This window comes from Hemitrygon akajei, chromosome 24, assembly GCF_048418815.1.
Source record: "Hemitrygon akajei chromosome 24, sHemAka1.3, whole genome shotgun sequence".
Classification (NCBI taxonomy): domain Eukaryota; kingdom Metazoa; phylum Chordata; class Chondrichthyes; order Myliobatiformes; family Dasyatidae; genus Hemitrygon; species Hemitrygon akajei.
In genome coordinates this window covers 56987993-57012148 of record NC_133147.1, presented here as the reverse complement: position 1 = coordinate 57012148, position 24156 = coordinate 56987993, and the positions used below count along the sequence as shown (strand labels likewise).

At 40.1% G+C, this 24156-nt stretch overlaps 1 protein-coding gene across 1 annotated transcript; it reads right to left on the bottom strand.

Moving 5' to 3' along the window:
* Nucleotides 1-4768: 4768 nt before the first annotated feature.
* On the bottom strand, nt 4769-22955 carry LOC140715766 (uncharacterized). Its single transcript, XM_073028137.1, has 5 exons — nt 22840-22955; nt 10334-10366; nt 8484-8774; nt 7784-8110; nt 4769-4782 (listed from the first exon to the last, which is right to left on the bottom strand). Exons 1-5 carry the CDS (start codon nt 22868-22870, stop codon nt 4769-4771), a joined length of 696 nt encoding a protein of 231 aa, XP_072884238.1. The 5' UTR covers nt 22871-22955.
* Between the last annotated feature and the right edge of the window lie 1201 nt (nt 22956-24156).

Sequence of the window (24156 nt, the reverse complement as noted above, 5' to 3'; positions counted from 1 at the left end):
GTCCTCCACATCTCCATTCGAAAGGATCATACTTCTATCCGAGCTTGGATTCTCTATTCCAATACTCTCTCACTATGGTGAACATCATCTCCAGGTCCAGTCTAAGTGGGCCTTTCAAAGTCCAAAGTCTTTTAGAGAGACTGCCTAACCTTCATTTATTTTTACGCACCAGTGATTAGGGTCCAGAGCCTCAAACGCTACATTTACGTTAAACCTTTCATCTGCTGAATCTTTCCCTTGGAACGCCATTTGGATAGTCTTGTATCTCATCTCATCCTTTCTCATATTTACCTGCCATGTCGGGACACCTCCACTATAGGAAAGATCGAGTCCATCTCTAATCTATCAAAACGTGCCGATGATAATAAGCGGTAAATATTATAGATCACGAAGGAAAAATACGATTTAGTGTGGCTTCTGATGCTGGAAAACAACGATCACGAGGACAGAAACACATAAGCAAAAAATTGCGGATGGCAATTAACGCAGATATTTATGAATATTGGTTTAAAATTCCGAGCATGAGGAGGATTTGTTATGAACAGTCCATAAAGGAGTAATGCAGTTCATGAATAGCGATAGCAGCTTCTTTTTATGATTCTCTGGACAAACCAGGACATTAGCTCAAAGTGACAAAATATAACAAACTGTAACAAAATATAGAGAAGACTTGACCCGAAAGCAGAGTAGGGGAGACAGTCTGGTAACCAACGAAACCAATAGTAATAGATAAGTCACCAAGGGGTGCAAAACAGGAGAGAACAGAAACTAAACACAACAGGCAGTAGGGTAAACTATAGGGAGGAAGAGTGAAGACGTGAAAAATCGGTTGAAGGTGGATGGCTCTCCTCCATTATGTCATGATAAGCTTTGAGAAAATTAGAAGCCGGAAATTTGATACATCTTTTAATTTTAAACAAGCCTGGCGACCCTTTATTCAATATGTTCACATGAAGTAATCATTTATTTATTTATTTTTAATTCTCCTTGGGGAAGATCCTTATCCGTGAAGGTTAGGAGATGACTGGAAGGATGTTTTTTTTTTTCTCTTTCTGATTTTTTCTAATTTTATCTTCAAATGGACTGCCCAATCTTCCTTTTTTTTGTTGTTTTAGTTTAGTGTTTTTTTCCCTTTATTAAATAAATTTTCCAATTTTTTTATGATTGTTCTGAGGAGTTATAGTTTTTTCGATTATATTGTATATATAACAGCGTAACATTTACCTATCTGATTTTGACAATAAATACTTCCTGTTTTACTGTTGTTTATATGTCTTTTGTATTATCTGTTTGCTAAACCTCCTCTGATTTTTATATTCTTTATTAGAAAATGAATAAAAAGATGGAAAATTGAAATGAAATGAAGCTGGATGGTGCAGGAGTGAAGAGGAATGTGGGACATAAGTGATTAATAAGGCTGTGGCTGATGAGCCTGGAGCGAGTGGCAGGTGAATCCTATTGGCTGGGTGGAGACTGGGCGCGATTTGCATTTGCCGGCTGAAGAATACGACAACGAGCTGACGTGATAGATATGCATGGAAGAGATAAAAATAGCAAGTGGAAATCTTTAACAGTCTTGGGTTTCGCATTCTTGTTATCAAATTCCAGAAATAAAATACCATGACATATATTTGATGAAACTTGCGAGCTGATCTTTCAGCATTTCCCTCGACAAGACCTCTCCCATAATAATGAAAGCAAGGAGAAAGCAGCGACGGTTAAGAGGTGATATATTCTTTTGCAACTGCATTTGTATGCTAATATGCGCCTCAGTTTGCCCACCGGAGCAACAGATGACATGTTACTGGTTCTTAACACAACACAGGATCTTCTGAACAGGGAGGCTGCAAAAATCGGGATTTTCTTTATCGGCTGCTACTCAACAGCATCATCTGCACAAAACTAATCAATAAGTTTGAAGACCTTGACCTCAATACCTCATTGTGCAATTGCATCCTCGATTTTCACGCTTGGAGATCCCAGTTAGTTCTGATTGGTAACATTATCTTCCCGATCTCCATCCACACGGGTACAGCTGTGTACTTAGCCCCCACGCCCTAAACCCGCTGTACTCACTTTATGCTAATGACTCTATGGTTAAGCACAATTTGAAAGCTACAATCAAGTTTGCTGAGGATACCACCGTCGTGGGCTGAATCTAAGGTGGTAACAAATATGCATGCAGGGCAGAGATTGCAGGTCTGGCTGAGGGGTGCCATGGTAACAAACTCTTACAAAGTATGATCAAAATTAAAGAGCTGAATATTGACTTTAGAACGAGGTTCCCAAGGATCTACAAGTTGGTCCTCATCAGACAATCAAAGGTGGAAACGATCAGCAATGTTACATTGCTCAGTGTTGTTACTTGGGAGGAACTGCTCTGGTCATAGAACGCAATTTTAATCGTGAAGAAAGCACGGCAGTGCTTCTACTTCCTTTAGAGTTCGCGAAGATTCGGCATTACATCTACAACTTTGGCGAAATTCAATAGATGTGCAGTGGAGTGTATATCTCGTTGCATCGCAGACTGGTATGGAAACACAACCTACATTGAGGGGAACATCCCTTAAAAAAGTAATCTATATGGCACAGTGTATCACATGTAAAGCACTCTCCACCAGTACGCACATCTCCACGAAGAGCTGTGGCAGGAAAGCAGCATCAATCATCTTTGGCGCCGCTATATAGTACTTGAGTTCTTCGCGTTACTGCCATCAGGAAGAATGCACGGGACACTTAAGATACACATTACCTGCTTCAGGAACAGTTTCTACCCTTCAGCCATCAGGCTCTCGAAAGTAAGGGGAGAACTTCACTCAGCTTCACTTGCCTCTCCATTGAAATATTCTCACAATCGGGAATTTTTTTTTATCGGCTGCTACTTGGCGCTCAACATCATCATCCGCACAAAACTAATCAATAAATTTCAAGACCTTGACCTCAATACCTCATTATGCAATTGCACCCTTGAATTGCACACTTGGTGATCGCCGTTAGTTCTGATTGGTGGCAGTATCTTCTCGACTTCCATCCACACAGGTACAGCCCCCCCCCCCCCCGTGTTTCGTTGAGTATTCCCGCAATAAAATTTATCTCAGGTCTGGATATGGTCACATATACGCAATTCAACAATAAACTTACTTCGAACTTTGAAATTTCAATTCTACCCAACATGTCTGAATAGCTGCAAAAATATGATTCGCGCGTGAAGTTTGAAGGAGGAGGTATGCCTGGTCGTAGGACACACGCGTCAAACCAAGATGTCTGTGAATTGATATAGTGTTTGCACCACTATAGGCGGGGCCTCCCAGTCGAAATACTCTGGTTCCAATTCTGTGCATTTGTCACCTTGTTGAATGTGAAAACAAAACACTCACCCACGACTGTTATCTTCATTGTGTCGCTTTCTGTTGAGGATATTCTTATACCGGACACCGTGCACGTGTAAACACAACTGTATTCGCTGGATGCATCACCTCCAATCCTGATGCCGAAATGCACTCTGCCTTGCTGTGATTGCTCTTCCTTTAATAGTTGTCGGTTTTTGTACAGATGGAAGGTGCCATCGGAATGTACCGGATAATTTATCCAACAGGTTAAAATGACCGATTCACCTGTTAGATATACTTTGTTCCTTGGGTAACTTAATATTTGAGGCTTCGGTGGCCGATCTAGAAAGAAAGAACATCATTTAATTTAGACTGTGCAGAAGCGGAAGGAATCAAAATTCTCACTGACTTCGTGCAAAACCCGTTCTGTACAAATATTTACTTCGCATTCCTAATTCCCATTATATAACATCCAGCCCTCGTCTGAAGTTTTCTATGTAGAAGGAACATTTCCTAGAGGCTAAAGTGACGTATGTCCGCATGGTTGAACGAAAGAACTACTGGAAAGCTCTGCTAAGCTAAATAGCAGGATCTTCAGGGTTATGCTGTGCCGATTGCTACTAATGCCAAGTATTACTGAGTCCTGAAATAACAAAATTATTCAGTTTAACAGGTGGCTAAGGATTTGGTGCAGGAAGGAAGGCGCCAAATGTTTGGATCACTGGTCACACTTCCAGTGAAGGTCGATCCTGTACAGAAAAGACAGTTTGCAACTGAACTGGAAGGGGTCCAAAATCCCAACCGGAAGCTTTGCTCATGCTGCAAGTGTCTGAGGGTGGGCACCATTCTAGAGATGCAGGACGATAGGAAACAGAGGGCCAGAACAGTTACTGGAGAGTTTGTGGATTAGATGTTAAGACATCAGACAAATCAGGAATTAAAATGTTGAGCATGATGTCGCTAAACTCCTGAGTTGCGTAAACATCTTGCCAAAGCAAGAGTATGGTAGAAAAGACAGATGAGTTCAGGGCATGAATGAACACACGGAAGTATGATATTATACCAATCAGTACGATGTGGCTGCAGGAAGGGCAAGACTGGCAGCTCAGCTTTCAGGTTTCCCAATGTTTTAGACACATCTAAGCGGGAGGGATTAAAGAAGGAGGGCCCACTATATTCCCATTAAATGAAACAGTCTTTCCACGTCCACTCTGCGACTCTATTCAAAGTTCAAAAGCTTTCAATGAACCCCCCTCCCCTTTATTATTTTAATCTCCAGTGAACAGGGACCAGATTCATTTGCTGAATCTTTCTTGTGACGCCACTGAAATGTCTCCAATGCCAGCACATCCTTTCTCATATTTGCCCTCTAGTCCTGGCTGCCTCAGCTGCAGCAAAGATCGTGTCTACATCCACTCTGTCAGAAGGTGCTTGTGATTCTAGAGGGTAAATACTACGGATCAGAACAAAAATCGGATTTAGTATGGCATGTGATGCACGGAAATAAAGATCACAAAGACAGAAACACCTAACCAGAACATTGTGGATGGCAATTAATGCTGACGTTTATGATAATACAAACGTTTGTAGATTTAAATTCGGAGCATCAGGGAGATTGAAAATGAATAGAGCATAAAGGAGTATTGCAGCTGATGAATAGCGATACCAGTTTTTTGTTTACAATTCTCGGAACAAACTAGGAAATTAGCCTTAGTGTGAGAAAATAAAGAGAATGCTTGACCCGAAAGCAGAACAAGTAGACGTTTTAGCAATGAACTAAATCTTTAGTAATAGACAAGCCACCAAGGGGCACTAAACATTGGTTGCAGAAACTAAACACAATAGGCAACAGAGTAAACTTTCAGCAGGCAGAGTTAAGATGAGGAGCAATTGCTTGAAGCAGGGTGGTTTGACGTGTAAGGAATGAGAAACATAAGGTTGTTATCGGACATGGTTTTAACTTTTCAGAAATTGACGGAGAGCCCCATTCTGTAAAACGACTAGATGGGAAAGAGTTTGTGAAATGTATTCACGAATATTACCAGAATTAGTGCGTCGAAATCTCAGAAAAAGACTGTGCGATCTGCTATAAGGGAATGAAATAGGGAAGGTGACAAAATTTTTTGTCGGAGAACATTTTTCATCTCGTGATCTCAAAATATTAATTTCAGAGTAAATTTGAAATAAAAAGGACAGGCCTAGTAAGCGTGTTGAGATCTTGAATATCATAAGGGCGAGTTTTGATGGTTTCAGCAACAATCTGGCAAAAGTTAATTAAGACAGGCTGTTTTCTGGCAAAGGTGTGCATTTTAAGCAGAAAGTCTTCAAAAGTGAAATCCTGAGCGTTCAAAGACTCCATTTGTCTGTCAGAATAAAAAGTAACGATAACAGGAGCAGGTAAAGAAAGCGTGTGGATAAACAAAATATATTCATTATCCTTGTTAAGGAATAGAGCAGGCTGCATTGCAAGTCTAGGCAGATAGGAAGAAACCAGTTGCTTATGCAGCACAAGAAATGCAAGAGAATACTTTGAGAACTTGGGACACTAAACACACACACACACACACACACACACACACACACACACACACACACATACACACACACACACACACACACACACACACACACACACACACACACACACACACACACACACACACACACACACACACACATATATATACACACATACTCGGGAGATGGATACAAAATCTACAACAGAAAGGCAAGGCAGCATCAGCGTAATGGACCCTATACAACTAACAGAGCACAAGGTGTTTGCTGTCTTGAGGAAAGTTAGAATGGATAGTTCCCCTGGGCCTGACAATGTGTTGAGGAAGGCAACTGTGGAATTGCCCGGGGCACTAGCAATTATGTTCAAATCATCCTTAGCGACCGGTCAGATACGAGAGAATTGGGGGATAGCCAATGTTTTCCGCTGTTTAAGAAAACTCCTAAAAATAATCCATGAAATTATAGGCCGGTGATCTTGAATTGAGTAGAGGGAAGGATATTGGACCCGATATATGAGCATTTGGATAGACATGGACTAATTATGGATGGTCAGCGTGGCTTCGTGCGCGGTAAGCTGCGTCTAACTAATCCTATCGAGTTTGTTGAGGAATCCAGCAGGAAAGTTGAACAAGGTAGTGAATGTGGTCTAGATGGACTTCAGCAAGCTATTTGACAAAGTTCTGCTTGGGAGTTTGATCAGGAATTTTCAGTCATTCGCATACAACATGAGGTAGTAAATTTGATTAGACATCAGCTTTGTAGAGCAAACGGAGAGTAGTAGATAGTTGCCTCCCGGAGCCGCATGTGTCGCATGGGTCGGTGCTCGGTATGTTATTGTTTGTCATCTATATCAACCATCTGAATAATAATGTGGTTAACTGGATTAGCAAAGTTACCGATGAAACGGTGATTGGGGGTGAGGTGGACAACGAGAAGGACTATCATGACGTGTAATGGGATCTAGAGTTCCTGGAAAAATTTGCTGAGAATGGCAGGTGGAATTCAATCAGAAAAGTGAGAGTTATTGCAGTTCGATAGGACCAGCCAGGGTAGGTCTTACACAGTAACCGGGAGGTAACTGAGGAATGCGATGGAAGAAAGCAATGTGGGGATACAGGTCCATAATTCACTGAAAGCAGCGTTACGGTTTGATAGTGTCGTAAAGGAAGATTTTGACACACTGGCTTTAATAAATCAAAGGACTGAGTACTTGAGAGGGGATACTATATTGAATGTGTATAAGACGTTGGCTAGGCTTAATTTGGAGTATTGTGTGGAGTTTTGGTCACATACCTACAGAAGTAATATAAGTAAGTTTGCAAAAGTACAGAGAAAATTTACAAGACTATTGCCAGCTCTGGACGACCGGAGACATATGGAAAGATTGATAGGTTTGGACATTATTTAATGGTAGGCAGAAAATTGAGAAGAAATTTGATAGAGGTATGCAAATTTAAGAGATAGGGTAAATGCGAGCAGGGTATTTCCACTGAGGTCGGGGAGGACTGCAAGTGATCATGGGTTAAGTGTGAAAGGTAAACGTTTAAGGGGAACTTGCGGGGAAACGTCTTCTCTCAGAGGATTTTGTGAGTATGAAACGAGCGGCCAGAGCAAACGTTGCATGCAAGTTCGATTTCAACGAATAAGAGAAGTTTCGATCGGTACATGAATGATAGGGGGGTGGAGGGCTATGTTCCCTGTGTAGGCTGATGGGTGTAGGCCGTTTAAATCTTTAGGCTGGACTAGACAGGCCGAAGGTCCTGTTTCTGTGCTGTCCTGTTCGGTGACTCTATGACTCTGGTGAAGACACGCTCATAACAAAGACAGGAAGGAGTATGAGAGGGCGGGAGTGAAAGTAAATTTTAATCTGCTCTTTATGACCCCTGTCTGTCGAAATATTTTTCCATCACGCGCAGGCATCAGTACGTACAACATACCCTTAAATCGACAAATATTAAACTCTCCCACGACAGTTATTTTCACCGTTTCGCTTTTCTCTGACGTGACATTTCTCTCAAGCATTGAGAACGTGTAAACACAGTAGTAGTCATATATGCCTGCCCTTGTGTTTGTGACGTTAAACGTCGCACTTCTTTGCCATGAATAGTTTCGTCTTTTGACTGGGGTTTGTAGTCCGACTTTGTAGAGCAGATAGTTTGAAAATGGATGTAGGTCTTTAGCTGTACAAGTGAACGTGATCCTTTCATCTGACAAATAGAATTTGTACGTACGGTCTGGAACTAGACTGGGTTTCTCGGGAGGAGCTGGAAGCATTAAAATAAGTCGAATTAGTCTGCGGAAAGCCGACAAGTATGAGAAGATTCTTTTTCGTACGGTAGAATAATCGTTCCGAAGAGCTGCTTGCTTTTCGTGTCTACGTCCTTCCAGTCTGAAATATTATGTACAAAAATAGATTTCCCTGGAGACAAGGCGTGACATTACATCTGGATAAATGTAGAACGGGATTTACTTATGCAATTGATAGTCTACCCAAAGGCAGAATGAGTCGAAAGACCGTGATAGGAAGTATACTTTATTATTATTGTACATCGTCAGGTTAGCTTTCAAATATTTTTCTACAAACCGCGTGCATCATTGCATACTATACATACTTAAGACCATAAACGTTGAACTCACCTACGACTTTTATCAATACTGTTGAGCTTTTATCCGATTCTACCTTTCTGCAACTGTAAGCACAGCTGTAATATTCCGAGCCGGTCGATGTTGCCTTAATAGTAAACGTGGCGATATCTCGTTCAGAATAGTATGTGGGTTCAATTAATACCTCTTTCCCGTTTTTGTACAGGACAACTGTTTTCTTCGAATATCGACACTTCGTTGTTTTACAAGTGAAACTGATCCCTTCACCGAGCATATAGACCCCGTCCCCACGGTCAGCTGTCAGTACAGGTTTCTCCTCTTGAGCTGTAAATACAGAGAATAAATCGATTCCGACCGCAAACAACCTCAGCGTAATCTTCACACGCGTTCGGCAAATACTAATGTTATTTAAAGTTCAATGTCTTATCTGAATTTTCGACAGAGACACTTCATTTCCGAATTCATCGTCACGTTTACTAAGTTTTCCTCGAGGTGAAGAAAATAGATAGATAGATAGATAGATAGATAGATAGATACTTTATTCATCCCCATGGGGAAATTCAACTTTTTTTCCAATGTCCCATACACTTGTTGTAGCAAAACTAATTACATACAATACTTAACTCAGTAAAAAAATATGATATGCATCTAAATCACCGTCTCAAAATGCATTAATAATAGCTTTTAAAAAGTTCTTAAGTCCTGGCGGTAGAATTGTAAAGCCTAATGGCATTGGGGAGTATTGACCTCTTCATCCTGTCTGAGGAGCATTGCATCGATAGTAATCTGTCCATGTGTACCATGGGTACTTGGTTAACTGTTGTAGCAACATGCAACCATTATGTGCTGTTAGAATGGAATATTACCATAACGCTACTTATTTTATTATCATAATTATCCAAACTGACGGCATGAACATTAGTTTCTCTAACTTCCAGGAACTTCATTTCACCATTCTCCCTCCCTCTTCATCAATGTCCTCACTGTGGTCTCTTACCACTTGTTATCACATTCCTATCACCACCCCATCATGCCCCTCCTCCCTCCCTTTCTTCCATGGTCCATTCTCCTGTCTTATCAAATTCCTTTTTACTCCATCCCTTTAACTTTTCCATCTGTCTATAATTTACTTTGGGATATGATGCAGAATAGGCCGTTCAGGACCTTCGATCTGTTACAATATTCTCACATACGTCTATTCTCAGATTTCTTGTGCCTAGGATATTTTTAAGGCTAGTATTGAACATTATCCTGTGAATAACAAACACCAAATCATTTAATGCGATTTCAGTAACCTTTAGACACCTTACTTTATATAGCGGATGTCTGTTCCCTTTTAGAGGTTGGAGTGAATTTGGTTTCTTTTAGGTTGGTGTAAAACACAAAAGCTAAAATGTGAACTGCCCAGGTTCCAATGGACCTTGTACATTTCTCTTCGAGTGATACTGACGGATTCCATATCGGTACTTGTGTTGATTACCCTGTTATGTTCGGAGGGGAATTTATTGCAGAGATTCGTTTACATGTAATTGTTGAATTATATCCTCTGCTTCTGAATGTTGAGAAAATTATGGGTCCAATTTGCTTCTTCACGTTAAACTTTCGTTACAATACCTCCATAACGAATACACTCTACATCTATAAAACTGCCTTATCATCTTCCCTCTTCATCTGCCTAAAATACAATTTCAGTGAACTAAACCTAGGAATAGCAGTTGTTTCTAGGCATTAATCTTGATAGCCGTAAGTTTGTATCAATCATATCAGAGTCATAGAAAAATGAGAGACAACAGATAAAGTTGGTTTAATCAAATAACACTTGGACCAAATAGCAAGATAGAACAGCGGCATTATAGGAACAATCAATAAAGTTTAGCACGCACCTTGAACGTTTTCACTCTGGTCCTTCACGACCGCTGTAAGGGGAATTATAAAAAATTACATTAATTGTCTCTGATTGTTCCATCAATCTTTAAAAGCCTACTCGCAGACAAACCCTCCATTATTTTGTGACTTCCTAATGGAAGCGCTCTCCTTCGACAACACCCCCACCCCGGGGTTCAAGAAACTGCTTTGAATCTTTGATATCTGTCAATCAGGCACTGTCTCCGCTGGACATTCTTTGCCACATAGAACAGAATCATGACGGAAACAGAAAGACCAGTGCGTGGAAAGAGACAACTTTCAATGATCGCCTTTCAGTTATCGCATGGCCACACTCGTATCTCAAGGACACCACTTCACAGTAACCACGTCATTATATAGTTCTCTGGATCTGATAATCTGCTAACGTAATGAACAATATTCAGGGACGAAAAGATAAAATATGGAGAAGATCATGATCTGTCGATTCCCATCCCTGTCTACAGAGGATGTAACAAGGCATGCAAGCGTTAAATACACAAAGGAGATTCCCGGTATTTACGAGCGATGCAATTGCTAATTTGAACAATTTCTTAGAAGGAGAGTTATGTCATGACGTATATATTCGGTAAACATTATCTAATTATTGAATGAGGTATAACTAATACAGATGAAGAGAATACGCTTAGTCGACTTGTTCGATACTAATAATATTTCTGTTGTTCAGCAGCGAATGACGTAGTGAAATACTGAGGATCGTTGAAAATATCTCTATAAAATATCTCCATCTTTCATCTTTTCTTTAGCAGCGATGGTAAATTTTCAACATGGGAGCTTACTGAGCAGGGGATTGTCAATAGCGGAAGGAAAGGGAAACAGTGCCAACATTCCTTTGAAATTAATTATTGAAGGTTTATGGGTCATTCCAATTCAACAGAGGGTTAGTGAATAACATTATGAGAATCGCTGTTAAATGCAACATGAAGTGGATGTTATAGCTATATAAAGTGTTTTATAAAAAACAAGTAATGATAGTACAATACATGGTAACTAGCGGCCAGCACGAGAGGCAGCCAATCAGAACAACAAATTGAACGCGAACACTCAAGGGAAACAACACTGAATTGCGCACAGATGATGTCAGCTCGACTGGTGACGAAACCTTTGCGACCTGTTTTGTACCCATAGGGTTCATTTTATCTGTCGACTATCACTTTGAGACACCAAGGGTTTGAGACTGACCTTTGGACACTTGAATTTCTAATTATTACAAAGTTGCTTGGTTACAACGATGGAGAGAGGGGGATTTATTTGATGGACAATCGATGTTCTGGTTTCTCAACAGTTCGTTTACTTTTTACAAGGACAGTCACAGTCACACAGACACAGACAGCTTAGAGTCAAGATGGATTCGTTCAATGGAAGACACCAGGGAGTCGGTCGCTGATCTAAACTTTCAGTAGCCCAAAAGGGGTGAGTTAAGATCGATCCTGAGTATTTATAAATTAATCTCTGAAGGTGAGTTTGTTTCCGTTCGGCTACGAATGTGTGATGGCCACTTAGTTAATCCACAGCGATGGGTTCTCTAATGAGGCGTACCTTTCTGAATACTACGTGTTTTTTTACCCTTTGTCTGGGCGTGGTCGTTTAATGAAGAAAGGCACCCCCGAGGCAAATCACTGTCGGAGGTATTTCCTCTGTCGTGGAACTGGACGAGTGGCTATCACGTTGTGTGTGATTGGGGTAACCTTGTGGAATCTACTAGTATGTCGACCCTTGCCTGGGTGGTGGTTACCTTGTAGAAGGTCCCCTTTGTGATCAGCTACTGTTGGTGATTATCCATTCGTGGGTTCTTTTTGAGTATCCTGTGGCCACCACTTAGAGATATCCCGTAGCGGAATTCGGGTGTGGTACCATTGTGTTGAAAACATATTCGTTGAAGATCCCCGTTAGTGATACTGCGTGTGTGGAGTGGAGCAATTTCGGAGATTAAACCTACTGCTATTGTTATTTTGTATTGCTGTCGTGGAATCTGTGGAATTTTGACATAATGGCATTCTCACAACATTCGCCTTTGGATTATAAACATCTCGCATTAATTAACCTGTGCATTTGAACTGAGTTTTCTTACATACCATCGTAATGCCGAATCACTTAACCCCTGAGCCTGAAGAAGTTTGGGGATTTATATATTTACACCTATATATACATAACACCATTATATCCTGATTTACGTGGTTTCAGTGACTATATTACGTAGTTACTAATAAAACAGTGTTTTGTTAACAGCAAAACCAGACACCTGGTGTGTTCTATTGTTGCTGATATTTTTACAGGGTTGCGTGCATGTGACAGACCTAGCCTCTGGGCTCGGCGTACACACCTGAAATCAATCAACCAAACAGAGGTACTAAACTTATCTCTCTGTCTGTCTGTTTCTCTGCTTATCTATCTACCTATCCAACTGCTTATGCCTGTCTCTATATCTCTCTATCTCTTTATCTCTCTCTGTCTGTCTGTCTGTCTATCTATCTATCTATCTCCCTGTTTACCTACAGTTTATCAGCCTGAAGAGATGGTGCTTGAAAATTCCCACCACGTGATATCACCACGGGACTAAATGAGGACTATCAAAAACAAATTAGTATTTGCACGGACGGAACGGATATTTACTGCAGTTTCTTCAGAATAAGCATCTCCGGTTGGGCAGTGAGAACAATAGCGTTTCTTCAATAGATTCTTATAGCAGGTTACTTTTAGACTTCTTTGTATATCTCACTCGGTCTGAACCCAACCGGTAACTTTCCTTGTAGCGCATTTAAACATGCTGGGCAAATTTATGCACGGTTCTGTCTGCTTTCTCAAAGAACTGGGACAAGGGAAAAGGCGAAGCTAGGAGAGGAAAGCAAAGTGTTAATCAGATTGACAGTAAGGTGGTAAAATGGTTTAATCAGAGGTGGGAGTTTGTACTTGTTGAAAAAATTACTTTCCTTAGAAACAGTAGGTTTGGGGTTTCCGGTGACGTCATCATCGAGAATGGCAGCTTAAGTCACTAGCTCCTCCGGAAAAAACGCGTATTAAGCCCCGTTAACCCATCAAATATAATAATTTTCGAAAAATATTTGAACTGAAACGAGGGGCAAGAATGGGAAAAAGAAATGGAAATAAAAAAAGCGACACTGCGGAGCCTGCGTCCCAGAGGAGTGCAGCGAGCGGTTCCCCTACCCGACCGCGTGCTAGCGAGGCGGACGCTGGGCCTCGTTCAGACGAAGCGGCGAATATGTTCGAAATCCTGAAAAAGATAAGGGAGTTCCGGAAAGAAATAGAGCAGCAGCTACGTGACATTAAGGCAGAGCTCGCCAGCGTTAATCAAAAAATAGCTGTGGCAGAGACTCGAATTGAGAAAGTGGAAGATCGCGTACAAAACGTGGAACGGATACTGAGCAAGACAATAAAAATAATACATCACCAAGAAGGTAAACTGCTTGACCTGGAGGGAAGTTCACGGCGGAAGAATATCAGAATGTATAACGTTCCCGAAGGAGCGGAGGGCTCGTCTATGACGGAGTTTGTTGGAAAGTTACTGCGGAACGCGCTGGATCTTCCCCCAGCTGTGAAGCTGGAAGTCGAAAGAGCCCACTGCGCGTTAGTCCCAAAACCTACCCAGGATAGAAAGTCACGCTCAATAATAATTAAATTCCTTCGGTACATCACCAAGGCGGATTCTACCAAGGGCCTGGGGTAAGAAGAGAGTGTTTTTAGGGGATAAATTAATATATTTCGACCAAGATTACCAACCCACCGCGCGGTCCTCCAGAAACGCAAAATATAGTCTGAAGTAAAGTGAGTACTAAAGCAAAATAAGATTAGATTTCAAACTCCGTACCCTGCTACATTTCGAGTGTTTTATGACAACGGGACGCGGCTGTAACAGACAGTGGAAGAGACGACTACAGACATGAAGGACAGAGGGTTGCCCGTCAGCGTGACCAAAACGAGGGAAAGCCTGACTGAAGAATTATCCCGCTCCGCTTGGGAAATAATGCGAGAATCGAGAAGGCAGGAGACGGGAGGAGGCCGAGAGAAATATATCAGGACGAGACCGGGAGTTTCCCAAAGACAGTCCTCACCCCCTTCAGAAGAGCCATAAGGTTTGGCTAACTTTAAAAATGTTGAGATGCTAAAAGGAAGCAAAAGTACATGGTGATATACCTATCTCAAGAAATACTTATTATAATGTGGGTTTTATATTACTTAGTTGTTATTCTTTATTCGCTCATTTACTCCTTTTCCCCCACCAAAATGAGAATATATATATATATGTGTGTGCATATATGTGTATGTGTTGAGTACGAGGAGTAAACGAGGAGTACACAGGGAAATATTTTCTGTGTAATGGTTTGTTCACTGACTTTTATGAATACTGCAATGAGGGTCCTCAACTCACAAGTAGGAAGGGTTATCGCCCACAGCTGCACATTTCCTCTAGCTCAACGCAGGGTCACCTACTAGAGACCTCAGCCTTGGAACCACACGTTCGTTGCCATGTTAGTTATTATTTGCGTTTCTTGGTTCTTATTTGTGCAGGGAGTAGATCGATTAAGTTTTATTCTAATTTCAATGATACAGTGACAGATAAATACAGATGGCTTAGGACAAGGTAAAATTCATTTCGTTTAATGTAAATGGACTATTAAATCCAATCAAACGTGTGAGATTTTTATTCAAAATGAAAAAAGAACAAGCCCATGTAGAATATTTACAGGAAACGCATTTAAGTGATAATGAGCATAAAAAAACTAAAGAGAATGGGCTTCACTAATCTGTTTTTCTCCTCGTATAAATCAGGACACAGGAGAGGAGTTGCTAATCTTATCTCAAGAAAGCTAAAATTTGAAAAAGTATTCGAAATGGGAGATAAAGATGGCAGATATATTCTGATAATGGGGAATATTGACGGCAATTCAGTTACTCTATTGAATATATACGCACCCCCGGGAAGTGACATTGGTTTCTTTCAGAAAATTACTTATATTATGGTAACGGAAACAGAAGGTCTCCTGATATGTGGGGGAGATTTAAATTTACAATTACAACCAAACTCAGACTCTTCCATTAGAAAAACTTATGAAGCAAAATCTTTACATAAGAAAGTTAATACACTTTTTGTGGATGTTGGTTTAATTGACATATGGAGGGATCTTTCCCCTGACAGAAAGCATTACACTCATTACTCTGCTCTCCATTCTGTATAAACAAAAATAGACGATTTCATAACATTTGGAAAAGACAAAGACAAAATAAACACCTGTGGAATTGGGACAATAGATGTAAATGACCATGCACCTATATATTTATCTGTTGATTTTGACCTACAACTAAAGAATACTATTTGGAAACTAAATTCAAGTCTACTCAATGACCCGTACATTAAGGAACAGTTTTTTAAAAAATTGGTCTCTACTTAGATTTTAATGATGATGGAGAGGTTTCACCTCCCATTTTATGGGATACACTGAAGGCGGTCTTAAGAGGGAAAATTATAGCGATATCTTCATGTAAGAAAAAAAATAAGGAATAAAACATTATAGGAATTACAAAATAGTCTGAAGGAACTAGAGAAAAGCACAAATTGAATTTGGCTCAGGATACATTAGGTGAAATTAAACGAATTAGGAATGAAATAAATAATTTGGCTATGCAAGAAATCAGGAAAAACTTAATGTTTCTGAAACAGAGACATTATAAAAGTGGATCGAAATGTATGAGAATACTGGCGTGGAAACGGATAAAAAAGAGAGCAGAAAATACAATTCATAGAATTAGGGACCCAAGAACGATAATGATAACAAAAATAAGCTAAGTGAAATTCAGGAAACTTTTGAAGTGTTTTACAAAGCGCTATATTCCAAAGTTCCGGTGGAAACATAACCCAAATTAACACCTTCTTGAATTCTGCAAATTTACCCACTTTAAGCGAAGAACAAAATAGAACGATGACTGCTGACATAACTGAAGTTGAATTAAAAGTTCCATTTAGTAGGCTTAAATTAAGCAAGTAACCAGGATTAGATGGGTATACGGCAGAGTAGTATAAATAATTTAAAATGAGTTAATTCCTGTTTTACTCCCCACACTGAACTGGGCTCTTAAAAAAAGCACAAATGCCACCCAGTTGGAAGGAAGTGATAATCTCAGCTATACCGAAAGAAGGCAAGGATAAAATGGAATGCGGGTCATTTAAACCAATATCCGTTCTTAATGTAGATTATAGGTTACTTACCCCCATCATGGCCAAACGATTAGAGGAGTTTCTACCCATACTTATACGTAATGATCAGACAGGCTTTATACGACAACGTCAGACACAAGACAATATACGAAGGACACTTCACACTGTGGATCATATACAGAAAAATAAAATCGAAGCAACAGTGATAAGCGTGGACGCTGAAAAAGCATTTGATTCGGTTAATTGGAATTTTCTTTACAGAATTTTACATAGATTTGATTTCCAGGACACAATTATTAAAAATATACGAACACTATATGACAATCTTACTGCTATGATAAAATCAATGGATATTTATCAAATAGTCTTACCCTAGAAAGGGGCACGAGACAGGGTTGCGCATGGTCACCACTACTCTTCGTGTTATATCTGGAACCATTAGCTCAATACAGCAGACAAAATGAAGATATCAGGGGAATTACTATTAAAGGGACAGAACATAAATTGGCTTGTTATGTGGATGACATTTTGATTTACCTAGGGCAACCAATATACTCTTTACCTAAACTGATGCAATCCTCTGAACAATACGGTCAATTATTAGGATACAAGATCAACATAGATAAAATCCAATTACTTTCATATTACTATAGCCCACCAAGAGAAATTGAAAGTCGATACTCCTGGGCATGGCACACAGATTCTTTCAAATATTTTGGCATCATTATGCCAAAAGATTTGGCAAAATTATCAGAATGTAATTATCAGACTTTATATTAAAAAGTTAAGGAAGATGTGGCAAGATGGAACCTGATTCCTTTTTTCAGTCTCAGTTCAAGGACTGAGTCTATTAAAATGAATATACTGCCCAGACTGTTATATCTCATTCAGACCCTACCAATAGAGATTAATCAAAATCAATTCAATGAATGGATCAAGATGCTATCAAGGTATATTTGGCAGGGTAAAAGTCCTAGAGTTGGTCTCAAAACTTTGCAGTTAGCAAAGGAAAAGGGGGGGGGTTGGGACCTACCTTCTCTTAGAGATTATCATTTTGCAGCACAGTTGAGAGCTGTGATAAGTTGGTGTTAACCCATCATACGACGCTCAATGGAAAAACATTGAGGAGCGGGTACTTCCCATCCCCAAACAAGCAATTTTGGCTGATAACAACCTGCAAAGGTACATAAATACTATTGATAACCCATGGGTGAAATTGACTCTTAAAATATGGAAAACTATTATAAAAGAATATAATCTAAATGGAGATGCAGCAATTGTTAAATGGTGTGCATATGACTCTGATTTTACACGAAGTAAATTGGATGCTAGATTTAAGGACTGGACAGCTAAAGGAATAACAGTTCTTTGCAACATAATGAAAGAAGGAACACTGTTCAGTTTTGAAATGCTTAAAGAGAAGCACTTATTAGAGAAACAAGATTTTTGTCGGTATTTACAGATGCGACAATGTGTTATTAGGACAAAAATGTAACCAAGGCAAATACATGCTTGACAGAGCTCTTTAAAAAGCCGGTAATTCAGATAATGGTAGTAGATTCATTTCAAGCATGTATAAGGGGTTGTCGAATGTTAAAACACAGTCGACTTCATACATCAAAACAAAATGGGAGAAGGAAGGAGGGATAATTATATCTGAGGAAGAATGGACAACAATATGGAGATATCAATGGAAGTGTACCAGTTCACAGAAATGGAGGGAGCTTGGATGGAAAAACTTGATAAGGTATTTTATTACACACTCTCAGAAGTCCCATTATGATAATAACCTCCCTGTTTGCTGGAGAAATTGTGGAAATCAAAATGCAAATTATTGTCATATTGTTTGGGACTGCCCTGTTACCAAAAACTATTGGAGGGGGATAAACAATGCCCTACAAAACATTTTTAAATGTGAAATACCCTTAGAGAGTAAGACCATATTTTTTGGATATATACCTCAATAATGGTTGAAAAGAGATAAATATTTAATGAATATACTGTTGGTCGCTGGTAAAAAAAAACTCTTACTAGGAAATGGTTATCACAGGAGAGCCCAACTTAAAATACATGGATGGAAATTACAATGGACATTTACAAAATGGAGAAGATAACAGCATCTGTTAACCATAAGCTGGAACAATTTGATTCATACTGGGAAAAAATGGTTTAACAACATAATGCCTCATAGGCCTGATTTTATTCTCACAAATCAGTGAATCTGTTGTAAAAATAAAGATCACTGCCTACTTGTACATAGTTCTTTCCTTTTGCTTGTTTTTTTCTTTCCACTCTTTTCTATAAGTGTATACCTGAGATAAATACTTTGTGAAGATTTGTGATATATATGATTATATGATATATATGTACAATGACTGAAATATATCTTATGGAAATGTTTGTTTGATGATGAACTTCAATATAAAAAATTACAAAAAAGAAACAGTAGGTTTGAGCAATGTGTTCATAGTAGCCAGTCCTACATTACTCAACAAATGTTAAATGCAGAAGATTAACAAATAGCTATTGTGGAGGTTTAGCATCGTCCATGTTAACTGCTGTGCTAATAAAATCTCTTTCAATTAGTAACGTCGGATATACTGAATAGGCTATGAACACATATTTTGAACAGACAGTTTGTGCAAGTGGCTGTTGTCAGTACTTTTCCAAGTATTGAGGCTCCTCTCAGAAGTGCACGAACTCGTGAGTCACCGACAGGGAACAGAGAAGTAAAAGCAATCATTGTCATTAAAATGAGATATATTTGCTAGAAAATTATTTATATCCCTGGGTGTAAGTCTGTTGCCACTCCTGAAATTCTTGTGAGCCTGGAAATGCACGAAATAATGTTTTTTCCCTAACCGCATGACACTCTTCTCTGCATCTATTAACCTGTCTTTCTTTCTATATTTCTTCTCTTTCTGCTGCTTTCTGCCAGTCTCTTTCTTCTTTTCATTTTTTTCTTTCCCACTTTCATTCTTTCCTTCATACTACATTCCATTCTCTTTTCCTTTTCTTTCTCTATTTTCATCTTTCTCTCTTCTTCTACCTTCTCTTAGTTTCTTCTCATCCCTCTCCTCCATAAACGCTTTCCCCTTGAAAGCGTTTCTTTTTGTTGAAAATTACAGCAGCATCTGGTATTTTCAGTGGAAATAATTTGTACGTTCTCTAAGAAATAACTGGTGATTACAGTAGCTGAGTTCGACACTGTTTTTCAAAGGATCCTGGCTTCACACCTCTCTGCTGACTTATAAGCGTGAGACGCCTTTATAGACACAGAAAGGAAGAGAAGTTTAGATGCGTTTTAGGGTATTACAACACTATTAGAAATATTCCACGTGTTCTGAATTATCACACAAGTCCTCTGAATGACATATAGGAAATAAATTAGCAACTGTAAAATGTTAACCAAAAAAAGACAAAACTTTCAAATGACAGTTTTTATCTGTAACGTTCATCCAGAAAGCTATGATGACGGCATTTAGTGGTTTTATTTCAGTCAAGTTTTGATGCAAAGAAAAAGGCGCCACAGCAGAAAGACTTTGCAGAACAATTAAACGAAAGCTGCTTTCAGAAATATCCGTTCTCTGCCTTTAATGTATATTCGTCACTGTGTCAATTGCTAGACACAAGGGAAAAGAGTCGCACACGATAGCTTTCGACTACCACCGCTCATTCACAGAACTGAACATGGGGACAGTATTTGTTTTTGACAATTTTTCAGTAAATTTGACCTCTTCGATGATGTTAATGCAGCTGCAGTTAAAGAGATCTGCTCTTTGCTGGACTTTATTTCTATGCACTTCTGGCCTCCGCCTATGAGCCACTGACCGGTTGATTGTGCATGCGCCATTTCCACAGTCTTTTTTGTCAATAATCACCTTATTAATCATCCTGCAGAATTACAACTGTATCAACCAACTATCCACGCGATAGTTTTACTTTAACAAAAAAAGATTTCGAAGCATTGTATTCCTGATGATGCAGTAATGTGGAAGCCGAACTATTTTAGAATGAATATCCTTATTTTTTTATACTCTTACCCCTTATCGGTGGAGTTTGAGTGTCTTTTTCCCTCCACCTTGGGACTTTTACCAGAAGCCGTGGAGCCTGAAGGTCCGATGCAGTATCTTTGCTACTCCTAGTAGTGCTCTGTTCTGGACTGAGATCTCAGATGTTCTTCCTGGGATTTGCTGAAACCGCTTTCCCAGTCCACGTGTCACAGCTCCAAGTGTTCCTATCACCACCGGGATTACTCTGGTTTTGACTTTCCGCACCCTTTCTATCTGCTCTTTCAAGCCCTGGTATTTCTCAAAATTCTCACATTCTTTCATCCTGAGGTTACTGTCATTCGGGATTGGCATATCCCTTACTGTTGCATTCTTCTGTTCCCAGTCCAATATTACAATGTCAGATTGGTTTGCCGGTACCTGCTGTCAGTCTGATATTGGAAGTCCCACTGGTTTTTAGTTCTGTCATTCTCCACTAAATTCTCGGGGTGTTTCTCATTAGACCTACGGGTGTCCAATGCATAAAAAGCACAGATGTTTCTGTACACAATTCCTGCAACTTGGTTGTGCGGTTCAGTGTGTGTTGTCTCTGCCTGCATCTTGCACCCTGCTCTGTGTGCTGAATGGATTCCCCAGATTCCTTGCCCAGTCTGCATCTTAAGTCTTGTCTGGTGTGAAAGAACTCAGCGTATATTGCTCAGCGGCTCTTCTAGTTCAGCCATAAGCAGCGTCTCTGTTCTGTCCCTCAGGCCTGCAATTTCCAGCGTTTGTACATCCCGTGGGGTTGCTTGTCCTACCATGGCCTCTTCACCTCTGGCCCACTGCACTTACACCCATATCCCCTGCCTGCTATCCGAGGCATTCTCCTAGCAGGTCGTTCATAGGGACCATTTTCCTAGCATGTTCATGGATATTTCGCATTTCTTCCAGGACCGTGGGTTTCACACTTCCAAGCTCTCGCCCTCTTTTATTCCGCCGGGTGTACATTCGCTCGACTTTGGATTTTGAATAAATTCCTACTGTTTGCCGTTTGCCAGTTTGGCGTCAGCGGCTTCCAGACGTTTACCCCTGGCCAACCACCAATATATGTGTGTGTGTGTGTGTGTGTGTGTGTGTGTGTGTGTGTGTGTGTGTGTGTGTGTGTGTGTGTGTGTGTGTGTGTGTGTGTGTGTGTGTGTGTGTGTGTGTGTGTGTGTGTGTGTGTGTGTGTGTGTGTGTGTGTGTTATATTCTCAGCATGCTTATGAAACATGTCGAGGACACAGGCCAAAAATTAAGTAGATTTGAAGATGGAGAGGCTAGCAGAATTCTTGTTGTTGTTGTAAGACCATTACTTCTGCATTATTCTGCGAAAACAAAGTGTTGAAACGGAAACGCGGTTTCAGCTCAGATGCACATCATGCCGGATGAACTTAGGCAAGCGTATAATTCAACAATTTGTTTGCAAAGTAAAACAAATGTACACATTTCACAGTAGAACGACAGAATAATAGGGGTGGAAGATGCACAGGGCAGAAGATGAATTTGCAGTATAAACAGCTACAGTAATGAAACAAGTTTAAACGAGGCCACGTTATTATTTATTAAGGAATAAACCCGAATTAAAATTATTATTATTAATAATACATACTCTGTGAAAATGACTGCATCAGATATAATGTCAAAAGAGCTGGATGTCAGAAAGTAATGAGGCAATTTTAACCAAAAGTAGTAATCCAGAGAAAGAGGAACTTGCCCCTACAAGGCTCGAACGTACATAGAATACAGCTAAATATAGAGTACACTCTCGATCGACGGTGGGAAACATCTTGTGCCTTTTCTTCCTGTTTGAGCTCTATGCATGCACATTTTTTCCATCAAAATGCAATGGGTTACGGATTGTACAGGGGAAAACTTTAACAGTGTTCTATAAACCATATTTTGGAAGTTAATTTCGCCGCTAAGTATTCCTCAGTGTTTTATCTTGTAACAAAATGTATTTTTAAAAATTCCGTACAGAAGCACAAGTAACAAAAAAGAACTAAAGCGGGCGTAAGACGAACACAACAAAACTGACACAGGTGAACGTATCTCTATTGCAGTAAAGATAAACAGCGTTAAAAATGCCTGTTCGTGGAGCAGCAGAGGAGGAATTCCATAAATTTGAAACGAAATGTTGGTTATTTCCCTACTCCAGGAACTATGATAGCTTACAACGAAGGTTTCATCGTACTCACGTGGACGATCACGTTAAGTTGCCCGCACTGAACACATCCGTTCAAATATAGAATAGTTTCACGACTCACCAATTAACAGCAACAACGCGGCGGTGATCATGCTCTATTTTGTACCGCTTAACACATAATTGTTCTGTACGGAGAAGGTTCTGAGACTGCTGTTATTTCCAGGATTTGTTAAGAATATGACTGCAGAAGGGAGGAGCTGAAAGGAACACGTGACATAGGACATAACATCTAAGAACATAATTAGTCAATTCGGCGTATTGAGTCTGCGCCACCATCCCATCCGGGCAGTTTTATCATGCCTCACAAACCCATTCTCCTCCGTCTCTCCGGAACCTTTGACTTAGTTGCTAGGCAGGAGCCTACCAGCATCCAATTTAAATGTACCCAATATCTTGTCGGACACAACTGTGTTAAGCAATGAATTCCACAGACTCACAATTTATTGTTAGATATTCAGCCTCATCTCTGCTCTAAAAGATAGATACTCGGCTGATTCCAAAACAATAACAGTGTTACAGTAGCATTATAAGTGCGCAGATATACAAGTACTGGAGGAGAAGTAAAATGTATTAAAAAAAAAGTAATCTCAAACAGTCGAACAGGAGCGTTCATCATTTCCTCAGCTATAGATTGACTGATTATAGAACGTAATAGCCGAGAGTAAGAATGTCTCATATAGCGCTCTTTGGAAAGGCGTAGCTGTCGTAGTCTGTTAATAAAAGTGCTCGTCTGTTCAGCCAAGGTGCCATGCAGAAGATGAGAAACATTGTCCAGAATTGCCAGGATATTCCGTAGTGTCCTTCGTTCTACCACTCTCCAGTGTGTCCAGTCCGACTGCTGTAACAGAGCCAGCCTTTCTTATCTGTTTTTGAGCCTGCTGGCATCACTCGTGTTGATGCCATTGCCCCAACACACCACTGCATAGAAGATTGTACTGCTAACAACAGACTGGTCGAATATGTGGGTTAGAAGCCTGCATACTCCAAAGGATCTCCTTAGGAAGAAGAAGTGACTCTGACTCTTCTTGTACACAGCCTCTGTGTTGTTGCTTTCCTCAAGTCTATCATCCCTAGGTGCACCCTCAGGTACTTGTAGGTCCACACCACATGCACGTCCTCACCATCAATAATAACAATGAGCAGTGCAGGATTCGTCTTTTATGTCTGTCACAATCTCCTTTGTCTCACTGATGTTGATCTGCACCATTTGACAACGTCCTCCACCAGGGTCCTGTATTTACCTCCCGTCCTCCCTTCATACATCCAAATATTGTTGAGTCGTTAGAGAATCTCTTCAGATGGCATGCCTCAGTGTTGGATCTAAAGTCTGAAGTATACAGGGAAAACAGGAAGGGAGCCAATACAATCCCCTGTGGGG

Excerpts from the sequence above, each read along its gene's own strand:
- LOC140715766 (XM_073028137.1), bottom strand. The coding sequence starts at position 22,870 with ATGATCACCGCCGCGTTGTTGCTGTTAATTG. Across the intron at positions 8,775-10,333 it reads CCAGAGTGAAAACGTTCAAG|CTCAAGAGGAGAAACCTGTA; the intron begins GTGCGTGCTAAA and ends CTGTATTTACAG. Across the intron at positions 8,111-8,483 it reads AGTATTGATAAAAGTCGTAG|CTCCTCCCGAGAAACCCAGT; the intron begins GTGAGTTCAACG and ends TAATGCTTCCAG.